General features: G+C 34.5%; 1 protein-coding gene across 5 annotated transcripts in view; it reads right to left on the minus strand.

Annotated features, from left to right (window-relative positions):
• Positions 1–13,015, minus strand: part of LOC100745314 (thrombospondin type-1 domain-containing protein 4) — a 29,593-nt gene extending 16,578 nt beyond the window's left edge. For 2 of the 5 annotated variants that reach the window (XM_003493116.4, XM_033323411.1), the window contains exons 1-2: positions 12,671–13,015; positions 4,879–5,237 (exon numbers count right to left, since the gene is read on the minus strand). In XM_003493116.4, the coding sequence (XP_003493164.1) occupies positions 4,879–4,920 (42 nt within the window). In that variant the 5' untranslated portion in view covers positions 4,921–5,237; positions 12,671–13,015. The other 3 variants (XM_033323412.1, XM_033323413.1, XM_033323414.1) reach the window with 3 other exon arrangements.
• Positions 13,016–19,337: the final 6,322 nt, after the last annotated feature.

The following is a 19,337-nucleotide window of genomic DNA, read 5'->3' on the forward strand; positions in this document are numbered from 1 at the left end:
TTTGCGTATATTTTATTTATTAATTAGTAATTTAATTAAATAGGACGGTACTGTTTCAAGAAAAATGAAAATTGTAAGAATTGTATTATTAAAAATTATCAAGATGTAATTAATAAATTTATATAGAAAGACGGAATATTGAAAAATTCTCACGAAGAATATGAAGAATTATATGAAAACAGTCAATGGAGACTCGAGTAGCTTATGACACGTGGTCGACGAGCAATAGAAGTCCAATGATTGTAACCTGCGCGATCGTGACCCTGCACTAAGCGCGTGTCATAACGTTGGGACAGAGACGAGACAGGAAAGTGATAGCCCATGAATAAATATCTTCTTACTGTCAGTCGAGAAAACGTGCGCGTAAGAGCTAAATGATCATCGTGTGTCGAATGGAAGAAAATTTAATTTAGAAATTAGGTACATCAAGCTAATTATTTACTTATTACTAAATATAAAAGTATAAATTTATTCATAATACAACAAATTATCATGAAATTATACAATGCAATAATGACGCAAATTATCATAAGATTATAGAATTATTAAACCTCTTCCCAGTTTAAAAGAGTTTTATGATCGTGTAGCAATGTTTACGTAAATTAATTATCCTGAAATATATCTGAAGGATTAGAATTCACAACGTTCACGTTGATTATAAAAATGCTATAAAAAAATTTCTTGTATATATCGCAATCGTTTTACATCTGACGACAAGGAAGGAAAAGATAGTTTTGCAAGTAAAATGTTTGCGGGAAGCTATGGTATATTTGTAATTTATTACAAAACCTTGGCCTCAGAGTGCGTCTTCTGCCTGTCCTCTGTCACGAAAACGGGGAAACATTCAGAGACAATAAATTTCCTGAATATATCATATTCAACTCATCCATGACAGATGATATTTTATGTTTTTAATTCGTTCTATTAAACTATCACTTCGTGTGCAATTTATTTATCTTAGATATGTTGATTAGATGAAGTCTTTCAACTCATCAACGTTAAATATAGTTACAATGATCATGAAGTTTCCTTATACGTTATATTACTATTATTAAGTTTGTCCATATAAAATGTCGTTTCTTCTGAGTTTGAAGTTTTATTGTCGATTCTCAACCATATTAAAAAGAAAGAAATTGGTTATAAGACGGTTTATATCGCAATAAGGATATCAGAATCTCTTGCGAACCTAAATAATCAGGATATTTGCTTAATTTATAATCTAATATTATACGAATCTAATTATCCTTATATGAATTTGGAAAATTGCTTCAAACATAAATTTAGCATTCGAAGAAAGTTAAATATATTCTGCCTTTCACCTAAACAATTTTTCAATGCATAAATTATTAAAAAAAAAAAATAAACAATAAATAAAGAAACTATGACAGTTTAATTCCAAGAAGATTTTAATTCCGGAATTGACAAATTTGGATTAAATGAAAAAACCTACCTATCTACAAGGAAATAAATAAGATTTCCATATCCTTTTTCCGCTTAAATTGTCAAAAAAATTTCATGCAAATTAATCCTCCAATATCAATAGACCACTTTTTCAAAAGGCTACTTTCAGCTATCCATAAAGGGCTTCCTGTACAAAGAAAAATCAAACATCCTCCAACACCTAAAAGGTCAACTCCAACGCATTCTACGAAAAGACACTTTACAATAACTCTAAAACACCCTGAAGAAGACGCGTCTCTTGAATACCACAGGCCACCTTCTGCAGCAACGTGGGCGCAAAGTGATGGATTTCGATTCTCATGATTGATGAACGATCTTTAACCTCAGGAATGTCACACGAACGAGATTTAACCGATAAATTTGGATCAAGGATAATATTGTTTTTTGGTAAGAGCAGTTCGAATCTGTTACAATGTGTTATTGGGTCGGTTTAAGAATATGTGTTACGCTGAAGATTTAACGGATGGAATGCGTTTCACACAACGTGGTACTTCTTAGACAGACCTTGGGCAATACAGACGGGTTTTGGCTCATCAAAGGAAGGAGAAAAATCGACGCCCGTCACAATTAAACAGCGTAATTTACGACACACGGGCGCCAATAAATAAAAGAACATCTTGTTTTCTCAACGGAGGGTAGCTTGTCATCATTCTCTTTATGATCAATCGTTAGGCAAACATCGCCGGTGTCTTTATCCTAGATCAGTCCTATTTCGACTCAGTAATCAACGTGATTCGCATCATATAACAATATTTCTCAAGAAACGTTGATTAATCGTAAGTACAAAAATACCAGATTTGCGATGGATTTATTATACATGTTGATGAAGATGACGTTTGGTCTGACATAGTTTCTCAGAAGCTTTGAACAGCCGAGAACTGCTTTCAAATTGATAATAAATGAACGATACAGTATCAAAGTAGTCATGCGTTAAATTAGAACGATTATCTTGATGATTGGTAACATTTTAATAAGATATGATAAGACAGTAGAACGATGTTGAAAGTGAGAAAGGATATACTTCTTTATACCATTGATTTCTAACCTGTTTCCATATTTATTAAAAACTATGTTAAGGCAGTAGCTTAAAGTTTGATTGACATAGCGCAAGATTTATGCATCTTTTATGATAATCAACGAGTGGTAGAATTGTAAAGCAATAAATAACTTCGTTAATCGGTTCTCATTTTTCCTTCACGACATGGCGCCTTTATTCTCATAAAGCTGACGCCCTACCTTTTTTATCTCCATGTGGATATTCATACCATATAAATATTCTCTTAGTTTTATTCGAACTCAACAACTCCTTTTACGTGCGATGAACGCGATGCCGGACCATTTCTGACTCATACTACTTTATTATTTAGGATTTATCTGTGTTTTACGTAAAACCGAGGCTCGTCCCGCCAATATATGTTCCGCGATCGTCACTTTATTCGTCATAGTTCCTAATGGACACGAAAAAACCGGTTTGAACGGGTCCCTGGCGAAGCAACGATATATTCTTTGTAATTTTGAAATACAACCGTTCATTAAAGGCGTACGCGACGACTATTTATCTTTTCGGCGACAACGAGGTCTCGTTAAACCGTGTAAATGATAATAATAACGATGATTAAACTAACGACTAACGCCAGCAACGATTCATTAGCTACTCGATGCGAAAAACATTACTGAATTTACGAAACACGCCTGGCCGATTTGCTGGACGCGTCCCGTGTCGCCTACGACCGCTTGAAAATGCATGAAATTTGTTTCGTATTCCAAATTACCTGCTATTATAAACTACACACTAGGAGAAAGGAATTGCCGAGTCGCTGCGTTTTACGACACTTTAAGTTACTTTAAGTTACTCGAGTTCGCGTAAGTCTCGTTTCACATTTAATAAAAATAATGAAACATTTAACCCATTTAGAACATTCGTAATAACGTAGCATCGTCTATTTTTACAAGCCTGTATATAAATCTTCGGATTATCTTTTTTTAACACTCTATGTGACTAAGAAGAGAGACTTTAAACGCGTATCATTTCATTTCTGTATTTTTCTATGGTGCTCACTAACTCTTGACCAAACAAAAATGGATCGAAAAAAGGGAGCGGTGGGAACAAAATCGTTTTCCTCGAGAAATGAATTTACGAGCGTCTCAGCAGATCCGTTTTAAACATAGAGATGAGGAAGCTCGGAAGAAAGCCGGGAGAGAAACTCCTACTCTTTCGAGGCTGCCTCTCGACAGTGTCAGGAAGAAATACACCGACACGCTTTCAACGAATTTTGGTGACACGCACGAATAAAGAGATGCTTCCTAAAAAGAGTCACTCTTATCATCGTGACACGAACGAGACACGGCCGTGTGATACTTTTTATTGGCCCGTGGTGGTAAGCCCCCGAGACACAAGAACGAAAGACGCCTCTTTCGGTCTTCTCGTGCGGCTCGAGCAAACCAAAAAGAGAAACGAAAATAAAGAAAGAAAAAGAAAAGAAGGCGGAGATGGAGGAAAGATCGAAGAGAAAGAGAAAGGGCAAGAAAAAAAAGTGGGCCCTACGCAGTTGTGCTTTTCAGCATGTGCTGAGAACGTGGACGAGCTGGAACCACGAGGCGCCAGATATCCTGTAATTTGTCTTTCAACGAATCACTTTCAACGACCGACCGGCACGACGATTTTTGTGCAGCGTATAAATTATTATATTCACGCGCAATCTGGAGATTAGCCACTGTCGTTCGTGGTCCCCTACGTGATTCGTTCAGGAATTAAATTAGTTATGAGTAATATCGATTAAAAGTATAAAATATTGATTTGTGAATATATAATATAGACAAGCAATGAACAAGACTTGAATGTTCAAATATTCCATAAAAAAGATTTAGCTTTTATTTTACAATATTCCAGTTTTAATATATTCCTCGATAAAAAAAGATTCTTCACTTTATAGTGTCCTAATTTTGCATATTTTCTTGGAGAAATCGAGGTTAAACTAAAATATCTTTCTAATAGTAAAATATTTTAGTTTAACCTTCACCATTTTTCTAGATAAGAACTAAATGTCAAAAAGAAGTATTTGAGTAAGAATATAACTTTTACTGTCAACCCAGTCCATATTCGTCGAAATTAAGACATCTGACTGACTAATTTATTCCTTAATTTCAAAACCAAACAAGCTTACAAAAGTACCATAAAAATTGATGACGCGTCGCTCAAAGAAGCGAGTCCTTTGAATCGGTTTCAAAGACACCGCCTCCGCACTTACACCCTTTTTTTCTTTCCATATACGCACAGACAGTTCAAATAGCCGCACACTAATTTAATCTACGAGTTTGGCATTGAAGTTCAAGTCAAATTGGAACTGGCTCAGAAATCATTCTAACATGCGTTAAATCATTGTAAACGTTTCCTTGATTATATTATTCGGATCTTACCGTCAGAGATATCAATAGAGAGAACAGGAAAGCTTTATCCATCTTGGACAATATTTTTCTTGCGGTTCACGCTCCACGTATCATCTTCTTTTCCACGTAACCTTCTTTTCGTTAATTTTCTTCGTAACGAGTTTCGAAATGATTTCGCGAACAATTCTTTGTCATTTTTCGAGTACTCCAATAGTTTTGCACCACACCACGATATTTCGATTCAGTTTTTGTTTCTTCGAATGTCATCGAAATCACAGTAATCACAGTAATTACGTTTCACTCGTACACGCTTTTGTTCGTTTGCACCATCCAACCGTTTATTACGATAATTTACAAGATGTACGTTTTCTTTCGTTCTGTTTTCATATCTTTGAACAAAATTAGATAATGAATGGTTATTACTAATTTTTTGCTACCTTTATGCTATTTTGCTACATTGTACAGAAAAAAATCAAGATCATTACGTGTAATTAGGGATAATACAAAAATTGTCGATACCTGATCTTTGTTTCGTAAAAATAGAATTCAAATTATCTCATTGAAATTCAAACACGTTACTTGCGCGTTGAAAGAACAAACAGTCCCAGCTGTATTCCTAAATGGTAAAACTATACTGCAAAGGAACGTTATAAAATACTTAGGAATGCATCTGGATAGCAAACTAACATGATAATATCTTATTTCAAACAAAAGTCGAATAAACCGAAATCAAAAGAAGAAACAAGAGCTATATTACAAAACTAAGTACAGAAATTTGTAGAACAATAATAAAATCAATATAAAAATATCACTTTCGTATCGTTCTCTGGAGTACAGCAATAAATACGTATTAAAAGAATCGGGACACATACATATTTTTATCATCAATTGTATTTTATAAAACAAATGGCAAATTATATCTAGAGAAATAGAATTATGTATCTTCTATCTTATACCAAAATAATGTGTTAGTTTTGGCATTATAAAGAATTATAACCGCCAGCATCATAATTCATCCTTAATCAAGAATCTCAATATTTCTACTTTTCCCTCTATATTACGTTTCTGTGCTCTTTCTTACGCCTATTGGGTACCTCTGGCGTCAGCAATTTTCCATGCAACTTTTCCACCGATTTATGGTACGCGGATATTATTTATTGTTTCTTGCATTACCATGTATCCGAGAGGCACGCAGGAATTTCCCCGCTGATATCTAAATTGTGATCAACGCGACCGCGCGAGTCACGGATAGAAGGATAGCAGGGATAAGGAAATTATTTACACGGGAACGGTTGTGGCGCGGCCAGATAGAAAGAGGCATGATACACTTGATCTATAGTTTGCTCGTAATTACATCGGTCAAACCAATAAATCGGTGAACTTTTTCGATTTTTCGTCGTTCCGGTTTTCTCGCTACACTTTCCTCCATGAACGAACAAGACAGGTTTTGTTCCTCTTGTAATTGTTTAATTAAACTGCGTGTTGACAAGATTGATCAATACGTTCGACGCAAAATTGCAAGCCACTTTCAACGCTCAGGGTACATACGTGACCTGCTCGTTTCAGCCAGATATTTTTTAAATGAAAAATTTGAAAAATAATTATTTGATTCTATTAATGATTTCTCTATTTCGTAGGAGAATTAGAACCATTTTATTGGATTAAATAGAGGAAAAAATGACATGATTGTTACAGAGCTCGTTACGTATTACATATTACATTAATGAGAATAATTAGATGTGTAACGTGAACGTGCATGGTTTGATGATGATTCAGGTTGACGCATGCTAATGTCGAATGCGTGTAACACGAACGGCAAAAAGTTTGGAACCGTTCATCGAGAAAGCGGAACGATAAAGTATTCCGTTGGAAATCGCTGGACTATTTTTAGGATTGTTTTAAGAAAGGCGCCGTTTCTGTCGTTTGTAGAATGAACGCATTTCGACCGAAAAAATATATTCGGCGTTTGAACAATATTTTAATGGCACTGAAGGTGGGTGGAGGATCGCCTACTATTTTTAAGTCGTGTCCTCGATTTCCGGACGATGATGCAGCCTGCACTATCAGCGAATTGCCGTTTCCCATTTCAAGACGATCGAGACTTTTTCTTTCCAAAACTTTTATGTCCAAGAAAAATGGGGAATAAATTATCATAAATTTTTCAGAAATTTTTAGTTGTAAAATTTGTACGAAGGAGTACGAGGAATTTGCAAGCAACGAAGTACAAAATACTCTAAAATAACGATATAAGAAGAAATTCATTAATTTTGCAATACTTGCATCACTTAAAATTATACGTCTGTTTTAACTCGAGTAATTTTCTACTTCACTTGTTCTACAATATTTAATTCGTTAAACTTTAGCCATTTCTGATTCTTTTCTGAAGATAATTAGATTGATCTGAAAAATTATAGTATCATATAAGTAATATTATTATAATTTAAATATTCTTAAACAAACTGCTATAATATTTTTATCAGAAGAAACTGATTAAAACAGCAAAATCAACAATATATGTACATAATTTAACTCACAAAAAAACTAGACCATAAAACTACAAATATTAGAAAAAAAAGTTGATTAAAACGATCTCCAATAAAAAAATTCTAAGATAAAAAGTCCCATTTACATCAATATCTTTATATCTCAAGTACACCATCCACAACTCGAAAACTCGATTCCGCCTAATAAAAATTTTATTGAAACCAACTCGCGAGTACTCCTGACGCACACACGTACGACACACAAATAACACTTCACCGATGGCCAAAGAGCTCCGATTCGACGCACGATCAAGATACATATTTTGCATCGTGAGAAACGAGTTATGATGCGACACGAAGGAAATTGGATATTAAAGAAGCCTTCGAGTCCCTGTACGTATACGCACGCACATAATGCCTTCATGCTCCAGTTGTTAGTGAGCGTTAGACGGGAATCGATATTAGTCGTGCGTCGACCTGTCGAACGTAATCGTTCTCCTACATAGAATTATCCGTTGAAAGCGTGCCGCGCGTGGAAAATTATTTTTCTACCGGTTCAAACATTCCATCGGTCTCTTTCGTTTTGAATTACATACACCACTGCTCATAAGTATCCGGACAATTTGGTCATGATAGTAACAGCACCCATTTTATCGAAGTCTACATATTAATAACGAATATATAGTAAAAATATGCAAATTGTATTAAAGTGTGCAAATTAATGGTCAATTAATCATTAGAAACAACACTTACTGTCTTTTTATGGACTCGCCAGGCTGTAAATCTAAATTGATTATTAAAAAACATAGCTATAATATATTTTACCAGTTATATATTATTGCACACAGTGATTCGTGAAAGTATTCGAACACTTACCATACAAAGTTTTTATGAATATATTATGCATGTTATATTAATGATTTTGAAATTCCATTAACACTGTATCGAGGCACAAGTATCGCGATTATATTGGTAAAATTTAAAACTAATTCGAAAATGTATCATAGGTTACAATAGATCCATTGCAAGCATACACTTCGCAAAAATCATCAAAGTATTTGAACGGTCAATTTAATTTCATCCTTAATTATATTATATCTGTATACTAATTTTGCACGAACTGCGAGCTTCTAATAAATATATTGTTACCTCTATATAGTTAGTTATACTCTATATAGTTCAAAATTTTACCAACATAATCACGATAGTCTTCTTATTACAGTGCTGATGCAATCCGAAAAATGTGTCATATGACGCACTTACTATGTTCACAAAAATTTTCAGTGATAAGTGTTCGAATACTTTCATTGTCATCGTATGACGATTATACAGAACAAAATCATTGCATCTTAATTTATCCATAAAATCTCATAACTAAACTACATCTTGTCGAAAATAAACAAGAGTCTGGATACTTTCGAGTGATCGTGTATATCGCACGCTGAAAAGTTAAACGCCGCTGCAACAACGTGGCAGCACGAGATTTTTCCCGGCTGGCGCCATACATCGATGGTTCCAGTAGATCGATCTCAATTACACCTGGTTTACATTATCTCTGTTTTAATCTATTGTTTATCCGGCACGTTTCCCGCCACGCTGCTGTGTCGCTGCCACGGCATCAAGCGGTGAAATTTATGGGTCCAGTCGAGAGCAAAAGGGATTAGTTTATGTTTATTTTGCGGAATTGAAATGGCGCGGAATGTGGGGCCAATGGGTACGCAACACGTGGAATTTATGAAGCAAGAGGAAAATAAGGAGACGGAATTATTGCAGGTGTAATTATGTACAATCGGTAGATACGCTTACGTTTTTCTTTTTTCTCGCGGCAACCACGAAAAAATTGAATTGATCGAGTAGCAGATTACGTGGGTTATAATTTCAGCCATTTATATCGTAAACACGAATTTAATCGGTTAGTAGAGATAGAAAAGTTATGAGCTCGATCCATAAATGTAAGATTCTTTTCTCGTGAAAGATTATTTTATGTATTTTATACTTGTTCGTTTTCGTGTTGCTGTATCTTATCCATTAATGAAATTAATTCATGGTTGCATATCTGTTTTGAAATCATTCATTCACCGTGTAGATCATATTGACGCTAGGAAATATAAATTGCCGTGGTATAATAAAAAATAAGAAATGTCGACCGGAAAGTTCTTAAACAAATTTGTAAGTGAGAACAGTTTAAATGAACACTCGCGTGGTACTTTGTTTACGTCCAACATTGTTTAATATTTACTTATATGTATATTATTATACGTTTATGTACAATATTGGTTAACACTTGTGAAGTGTTACACTGTGTTTGTAATATTCATACGGAATGTTTAACGAGTCGGAAAACACGCTTTGTTGATTTTGCAACTAGTCATTCAGTGATCTTGATGTAATTAAACTATTAGCTGATTATTTAAGTGGCGATGTATGCGTGCATTAATTACGGACTATTACCAGCTAAATATCGTACGTTAAGTGCGCTGTAAGTACACGATAAGTAGCCGCGTTGCGGATGAATATGAATTATGGGTTATGCATGTATTCGGTAGCTGTATCTATATGTCGTTCGAATGAAATGGCGCCACAGAATACGTTAATGGCGCAATATTTCAGAAAACGAGCCGAGTATCGATCAAACGATGTCGTAATACGAAGACAAAATATTTAATTAAACGGAAAGTTTCCGCATTTTCGATGAGATGTTCGATGGTTATAACGTGCTACAGTTGATTAGCAATTCAAAAGTAATTATGTATTTTCATTAATTTGATAGCAGATTTTTCTATTCATCTTGGCAACATGTAGTTTAAAAGATTTCATAAGCAATTTGAAAATATTTCTTTAATAATGCAAAAATTTTATGATTAAAACAACAGAAATTAAATAATTACGTTTAAGAATACTCACATTCGATTGCTATGTATTTAGATTGTTACAAAGTCATGACTGAAAGAATAAAGAATTCAAAACTTATGTAGAACTCAGCGTCTCTAAAATTGTTTCACGTCCAAATACGAAGTGAAACCTGATTGTAACATATCAATCTTGTAAATATCATATAACAGTATTTAACGCGATGAAAATGCAAAAGCTTTCCATTTAATCTAATAATAATGATTCTTCAACGATACTTCTTCAAATTATTAAAATAATTTATAATTTTCAAATAAATTATTCCATTAGTTTGTCTTCTAATTATGTTATTATATCGTGTAATATATTTTAATGAATAACAAGATTAATTCATATAATCATCATTAAACTAGCATCTACGTGTTAATTACATTACAAAGTGGTGTAGAGCCTCGTCAAACAGCTTCTACTCTTCATTACGCTGTCTATTTTTTCATGACCGATGTTTATGAGACCGCGTTACTTTATTACAGCGAAAACACACCAGAAAGAATAGCACCATTCCAATGGATCTAAGTAAGTAAGTACTTACGCAAGTGTCGGTATAACGCGAAGCACCGTTTATTTTTACGATTATCGACCCACTGGGATCGTGAACTATTAATACACGTTTGTGAAAAGACAGATCGGGGGTAAACCGATTTTCTAGAGAGCAAAATACTCATGTAACAGATACTGGGTCTTCTTCGTGATATTTGATAGCTACTTGCTCGCGTTTTCGAGATGGTGGATAAATTATGGATTTTATAACAGACTTTAGCTGCAGATTCAATTTAAGAGCATACTTAAATATTTTTCTTTTAATTTTCTTCTAAACTTATCGTGATTAGAAAGAGTTGTCAAAATAGGGTAGTTTCTATCAATCTTAAATTCTTCTTCTTTTTTGTTCTGAATTACGGATAAAACTACATGGTATATTTGTAAAGAGTGTAATTATTTAGACATTAGAAAGGTAGGATCGTTAAATTAAACTAGAGTAGGGAGAAGATAGTTATGTAATTACGTTATTAATAAGTATGCTCAAAGTAGTTAACCCGCTATAACGTGATGTAATTTAACACATTGTGTACGGGAGGCGATCATCTCCGTCATTGTATATCCAAACGTTGTTACTGTACTAAATACCATACTTGAAGGCATCATCTAATATTTATGCAAGTTCCATCGCAATGAGATCGAATGAAAAGTAAGCAAAGAAATTGATTTTTCAACAAATACATGCATAATACAGAAGTTTTATTGAAAATACTTAAGATTATTTAAACTTCAAAAATGTAACTCTGTATTAAAAGTTACTTAGATATTTACCCAAATCTTACTAGACAATGGATATTTATGCAAATTCATATTTTCATGAATGTGAATAAAAATGCAGATTCATTTTACTCTCTAAATTATTACTTACTCTTACTTCTTGTGTATTCTTGCATATTTTAACTTATTTATATTAATGCATGAACATCCGTGGTCTAATCTTTCTATTAACAAGCAGTCAATTTATGATAATTATTACTCCTTCTGTGATTAGTGAGGAATGATAATTAATTATAATCTTTCCATACGTAAGTAAGTGAGAGTTGGGTTATAGTGGGTTGGAGAATGTTAGTAATTACATTTTACCGTGATAACGTAATGCCTTCCGGGACGTGAGAACGAAATTCACGTGCGAAGAGGGGCACAAAGTCAAGGCCGCTTGCATTCGTCCACGAAAATAGCTGTGGAAGCCGTCAAAGGGACCGTAAATTTAGATTTGTGTGGCACAAAGTGCTTTAAGCTGTACCGTGTATGTTGTGATAGAAAAAGAATCTCGTGGTGCCGTGACGGCGCGGAGGAAAAAAGATTATAGCTGTCTGGCAGAAGCAAGGAGGTTCACGTCATAGTTTAGCGGACGCGGAATTCTCTGTCACGTTTCTTTCGGCCTGGCACGCTTTTCAGGAACATATTTGACTCTTTAATGGCTCACGTTCATTGACACATCCTTTACATATCTTAATCTTGTTCGTTCAATTTGTCAACGATGTTCCTCGACAATAAAATATAATTCTTAGCGACCAGAAATATAAAAACCAACTTGTTACAGGAATCCGATTACCTTTGAACTTTAAATGGTACCCGTAGAATTCGATTCGAGTGACAAGTTGGCTAGCCGATACGAAAAAAATCGTGTCGAGCATGTACTAACATAGAATCTGGTACAACCCCACAACCCCAATGTAAAAAAAGATCGAATACAAGAGATCAATCTGTTAGGTCGATCTTAAAATTCCTATGGAACGTCTAGCATGAATGAAATAGTCAGGAAAACACTAAGCCTCAGTTGCATCAAATTCCTCATAGAACAGACATTCCTCATAGAAGATATGATATTATATTCTTTATAAAACAACTATAAAAAGAGATCGTTATCAACACAAAACACAAAGTATCACCTGCATCGAATTGTTTCTCAGTCGAGCGAATTTATACAAACAGATGAAGAATAAAAATTTTGTCCAGGATTTAAACCAATTTTAACCACTTAATTATTTCATACTCGTGTTTTTTATTTTCATACGACACTCTTTCAAATTATTCCCGCCGAAAAGTTCACGAAAAATTTAACGACGTGCAATACGATGTACGGAGTTCACGATGCGCACTGATCGGTTGCTCGATCTTTGAGAAAATGAGAAGCTGCAGCCACGGTAGCGTGCTGCATGTTACAGAATACCGAGAGACGAGTTTCTCTGTCGTGCTTTACAGAGGTGTCGTGCCGAACTGACGGCTCCCGTCGGTGGAGGATCGACTTTATACAGCGGTGTGTCTCGCGCTGCTCTATGAACGCAGCTTTAGGGGGCCTCCACCTTTGTCTGTCACCTGACCACACCACGCTTCCGATCGCATCTCTTTTCGATCCTTCCGTTTGCCTCTTCTTTCGCGCCTTTTTCTTCTTTTTTCGCCCTTTTTCTCCCTCTTACGTTTCTGAATCACTATGCTTTATCGGAATTCAATTAAGAGCTATGTAACACGGATCGAAACGGTAGAGGAAATCGGCGAATTATTAAGCGGAATGGAATTTTGAGAGCTTGACTCATGGAGTTTTTTAAAAGCGTATAATAGCAGTTGAGAACGAAGCCTTTTAGCCCGAACGATTTTCTACTGTTTTTTATTTGAATCACGGGTTTACTATGTATTTTTATTCTCTTTTTTTAGATCCTCTTTTTTAGATTTAGCAAAGCTTGGTTATAACGTAACTGGCGTGTTAGTTTCCAATAGTTTAACGACCTATGTATTAAAGATTGACGACCTACACACCAAAATTGAAGATAATAAATTAAAAACAAACAGCTTAAATGCAGAACTGACAGATTAGCTTTAATCAGCTCATCCTATAGTGACAAGATGCAAACGAGAGCAGAAAGAAAACAGCGTTGTCCTCTTTCGCATGTACCTTTTCTCGATAATGGATTTTTAACGCTGGGGAGCGACTGGATGCAGCTCATCGGGAGTAAAAGTAGCAGAGAATTAGGTGGTCCTTATAATGGTTGTTTATCGCGAAAGAAGCTTACACGAAGATATAGTCGGTTTAACCGGCTTGTTTGTTGTGTCGCGATGACTTTTTTGTAAACTCTTCTGACTAGGTGGTAACCGGAGGGTTAACTAATTTTAGTTCCATAATCCACGACCCACTAAAACGCGTGCATCGCTGAAACCAAATACCGAAAGATCCTGCCACATCTTAGTCAATTATCGGACCTCGAATTTCGCTTTGTCAATTTATCCGCGTACTATGCAACATACGTTTAAAAAATTAGTTACCTGTATATTAATCAATTAAGATGTGTTGCTTCTAAGGAGATTTTGTTTAAAGTTTAAATTAAGACTTCTGGGAATATTTAAAATGAAAGTAATTTAATTTTGCAAAGTCATAAAATAACTTTAGACTTCTCATTGAATAAGTAAACAAGTTTATTGATTGTTTGGATAATATCGATTGCATATCTCGAACTTCATTTTAATCTAATTACATTTTTATTTCATTCAAATATCCATTAATTAATACGAACAGATATTATCTACGAACTATATTATAATACGAACAGATCACTTCCATGGTAAATATTCTTTCAACAGTTTTTATAGTAATCTTATTGTTCACCAACAATTTTATTTTTATAATATCTATCAATTATAAGAGAATTCTTAATATGAACGATAAATATCGTCTTGAGTTTAATACACGCCTACTACGTTCGTTTCTACATCGATGTCGTTCATTTCAGTGACATCGAAAATCGGCTCTACAAATATCGTTCAATAATATCGAAAACCGATGTCACCGCGTCTAGTAATTCTAATGTCAGGTTCTAATGCATCGCGCGAAACGGAGAAACGACGATTCGATGCAACGTGGTTAGTTCCCTCACTCTCTGAAGGAAAAAGGGAGCATACCGAGCAACCGGTCGTAAGAAAAGATCGCGTTGATACAAAACATGGATATAACGCGTAATCGTAGTTATAGACCAGTTCGTGAATAACGTTAAATATTTAAGTATATTATCGATTGTATCGGTATTATCCCTCGAACCGGTGCTTTGTGATCTCGCCTGTGGCGAATCGACCGATTCGATAGTTTGTTCTTCCATCGAAAAATAGGCAGTGCCCCACTTTCTTGGTTAAATTCGTTTCTACTTTGTTTTTATATTGTGATAGAATCTTACAATATTTGGTTAGAATTACGCGTTAAGCAGAAGTCTAGTTTCTTATTTGAATAATGGCTTTAGATTATTTTCACATAAGAGGTATTATTTTTAACGGTACAATGTTTACATAAATTTTACTGTTCAGTCCGTTTTAATTTCATATAATTTCTGCAAACTATCATCCTTTTTTAAAATTGAATTGCATAAAAACTGTGTCAAGCTCGTGGAATTTTTAGTATAATAAGATATTAAAATTAATTTGGAAGATGAGATAAGAATAACGTTAATAAGAGAAACGTTAACGATAAAATTAAAAGAATAGTTATTAAATCCTAACGAGCGCGCGCTCGTCTCGTGATTTTTATTACGCTAATGAATATCTACATCGAAAACAATATTTGCCACGCGAACGACACATTTCATGTGCACAGCGTCACACATCGTAACACGATACTAATATGAAATATGACGCTAATATTTCACACTACTCAAACTCACACACGCACATCGGAATTGCGCCTCCTTGTATTGTGACACTTCCACCTATAGTGCAATATACATGTAATAATAATAGCATCACAATGGCTTTTATATGTCGGATCCTCTATTACCTAACCTTCACGAAATTTACGGGTTGCAGTATGCCACGAGTGTATACTTTGCAGACTAATGCAACACTGTTTGGCCGTCGCGAAATGTCCAGACCTCCAGTGTTCTGTTTCTCTTGAATAATTTATTACCTAATCGAGCCTACTATACTGAAATATATCATCACGAGTGTTTGTACCGTATTTCGAGTGGCTGATATCGATGTATCATCCTTCACAATGTTTCCGTTGAGCGTTTTATGTCAGCGTTCCCAAGATGTGCCATTTCGATTGACCACAGCCAAAATAGGCCATAAAGAAGCCACTAATAAAATCGAATATCCCCATAAAATCCACAAACAACTCCTACCGCCAATCATGATCTCAAGCAACAAATAGTAGGATTGGCACATGAATGAAGGAGATTTATAAACAAAAGAATATGGTGATCATAGAAGAAAAGCATAATAAATACTTTTTTATTGATTTTTTATTGCAGTGTCATGAGTAATGGTATGAGTAGAAAAGTAGTATTTTATTATGATGTAGTTGAAAATGAAAACAATTTGTGCTCTAAAGCTAGAAGTAGGTAGCCAATCTTTATGGAAATTTATATTTCAAGTAGAGATTTAGTTTACTTATTAAAAGTTATAACGAATACTCTACTATATATATTCTATACATTCTGTACGTTCTATTGTAAATTCATAAAAATCCGCAGTGTAACTATGTCTTCTAAAAATAGTTCATAAGTTAATGTTTTGTAAAAGGCCAAAGATATAAGAACTATTAAGATAGGCAATATATTTAAAACTATAAAGATTATGAACCATTTTTAGAACCATTTTTTAAAGAGCATACATTTTTAGTTGCAAGCTCCAATAAGACAATTCTGTTAATATCAGATTTATTAACAATTATACATATCAAATTATGAAGTTACGGTTTAAAATACATATTACATTATAAAATAGCTCTGTCATAAAAAATACACTGGAAACTTATCCTGTTTTCCTTCTGTAGTCTTCAAATTAATCAAACCAATTCGAATTCGCTAAAAACCATCACGTCACGTTTTATCCATGTCCAACATGAAACGGTCGATATTATTGACGTTGGATCAATTACTCTCTAATTCGCTACGAAATTATGATACATGGATCAATGGGTCTGCTTATTACGTATCTGTTCCAGTTCTCGACTGGATAGCTGATAATCAGGTAGCTGTCGATCTAACTCGCTTTAATTCGACAAAATTCAAATCGTAAAATCAACGCAACCAGACCTCGTCCTGTTTCTGCTCGATGGATTAGTCTACGCGTCGTCGGATCTGAGCTGAAGGATCGGTAATTAGCGATTTCTCAGTGGTGCCGATCTAATTTTCCAGCGAACAAATTATCGAGTGGCGCGTAGATAGAATTAGCCGCGTCGGTCTGGTTGATATCGCTAAATTGCTGCATTCCTACGAGACGTCCGGAGTGCATCTCCCTCGTTATATCATCATCGTTCATCAGCCTCTGGTCTACGCGGCGCGCCGTATATGTATAAATATATATATCGCATTTGGATCATCCTCTTGATCGCTAGACGCAGGGTTAAGACGCATTTCGGAACAAATTTTGGTTAACCTATATGGTAATACCTTTCGAAGATTTATTTCGTAAAGTTATCTGGCGCGTAAGTAAAAGTGACGAAATATTAGGATCTTCTGGTAGAGATCCCAAGGAGTTGTCATGTACCTGTATAAATTCAATGTGGCTTCTTACAGGAAGCCTGTTTTAAAAGTCGCTACGTTGTCAATTAATGTTATATTACTAAAATTATCTTTGTACTTCATTTTACAGACAAACATGCTTTTTATCCCCTAAAATATTTAAAAACTATTATATCTTTAACTTCCATAAAACTTCGTCAACTTATCGATTAGTTTTAAAAGTGTCATTTTAATTTTTAATCGTGTAATCCTATTAGCATTCTCCTACATAGTTTTGAAAATATACATAAAGAAATCACTAATTCAATTTATTTTAATTTATTTTAATCTAGCAATAGATGAAAACGATATTTTGTAGATCATAATCTAATCTTAGATGTATTTCCGTTATATCGTTTATTACACTGTAAGTTTCAGAATTCTATAGACCGAGGTGCAACATGCATCAAGATCTTTCTTCATCCATTAAAGAGTATAAAAAAGAATATAAAGATGTAGAAAGTATAGTGGGCAATGGAAAAAGCATAAAAAGTGATAAAACTGAAAAGACAGCAATAATACTCGTACCAAGATAATGAAGCAAAACGACGTATAGGTGCTATGAATGATGATCAGATACAAATTTAGCTGCCTGAAACTCAACGAGATGGAAGGCCAGCAAAAAATGAATCTTAGGTAGAAGAAAATTAAAGTAGGACTTGATGCAATAAGAAAATCAGATGAGATCAAAATCAGATTCGCCTTGATGACATTCGCGATTAACGCGGTTCTTGTAGCAAATAACGTGAACGGAATAGCGTTTCTATAGAAAGCATTTCAAACATCGAACGACATAAATGAAATATTTGTCCGTTTTTTTATCGATAAAAGGGTTTACAGTATTAAGTGCATAAGGTAATAACGACTCTTGGAAAAGATAAGTGAAACAAAACATAGATACTATTTATGAAAATCGCACACATTTTCTTTAGATTTATTCCATGTCTCTCGACGATGGAACGAGATATGCTATTACGCGCAGTATCTATACGTTATGTGTTTTACGCATCCAATATTTTCTATATCATATTCTATCCGAATTGATTGCACTTAGGAAATCGTATTTTCGACATATTTATGTTTTGCAGATTTTATATCACATATGTTGGTCAAAAATAGCAAACCGCTCATTTATTTTCTTCTTTCTCTCCCTCTCCCTCTCTCTCTCTCTCTCTCCCTCCCCACCCCTCTCTCTCTCTCGGAATATTAATACGCGCTTTACCTAACTAGTTTTTAATTCTAGTTTGTTTATTGGGGCGGCTTAATGACTGTGTTAAAAGAAGCTGCTGGATATCTACAAGTTGGATACAAGCAATACAACTTTATGGCAATCGAAATATGTACTTATGATTGCGAACATGTGTTCAACTTGTCCTTTAACACGTAATGATTCTAGTAATAGTCTAATGGTAACATACTTATTCGATAATTGTAAGGTACTACGTGAAAAGTTTGGAAAAAATTGAATCCGGAAGAAGTTGATGTGTTTAGAGAAAGTACAGCACATTGTATTACACATAAGTTGTCATAAGAGAAAATCTGTGAATAAAATAAAAAATAATCTACAATATTTAATAGTTGTTTTCTTATTAAACTCAAGTTTCATTTAACCGAGCAAACTTCTTCCTGCTCGAAAATAATTGCTAAATCGCATTAAAACAGTTGGATATAATTATAGCATAGTAAACCTAGTAGCTACCTGCTTTTTTATCATCTCGACAGGGGCAGTGTCGTTGACTCGATGACACGATCCATTTGGATCATTAATGTTACGTCACAATTGTTCCACTGAAGCGAGAACGACCGATTGATTTACACGTTGAATAACGAACGAAACAGGAGCGAGCTGTGCTCCACGTCGATCACGAAATATTGCTTCCATCCTACCGTATCTAAATGTCGAATCGTCATTCAAAACATTCGTAATAATTTAAATACGTCAATATTGCATTAACCAAGACTCGAGAGATCCCTGATAACGAAGTCATGTCTCGTAAGATAAATATTTTAAATTATCCTGAACACGACGTTGAACGTGCAAAATATTAGCAGACAATCTTCCTTTCGCTAACAA

The sequence above is a fragment of the Bombus impatiens genome, unplaced genomic scaffold (assembly GCF_000188095.3).
Source record: "Bombus impatiens unplaced genomic scaffold, BIMP_2.2 scf_0969, whole genome shotgun sequence".
NCBI classification, from domain to species: Eukaryota; Metazoa; Arthropoda; class Insecta; order Hymenoptera; family Apidae; genus Bombus; species Bombus impatiens.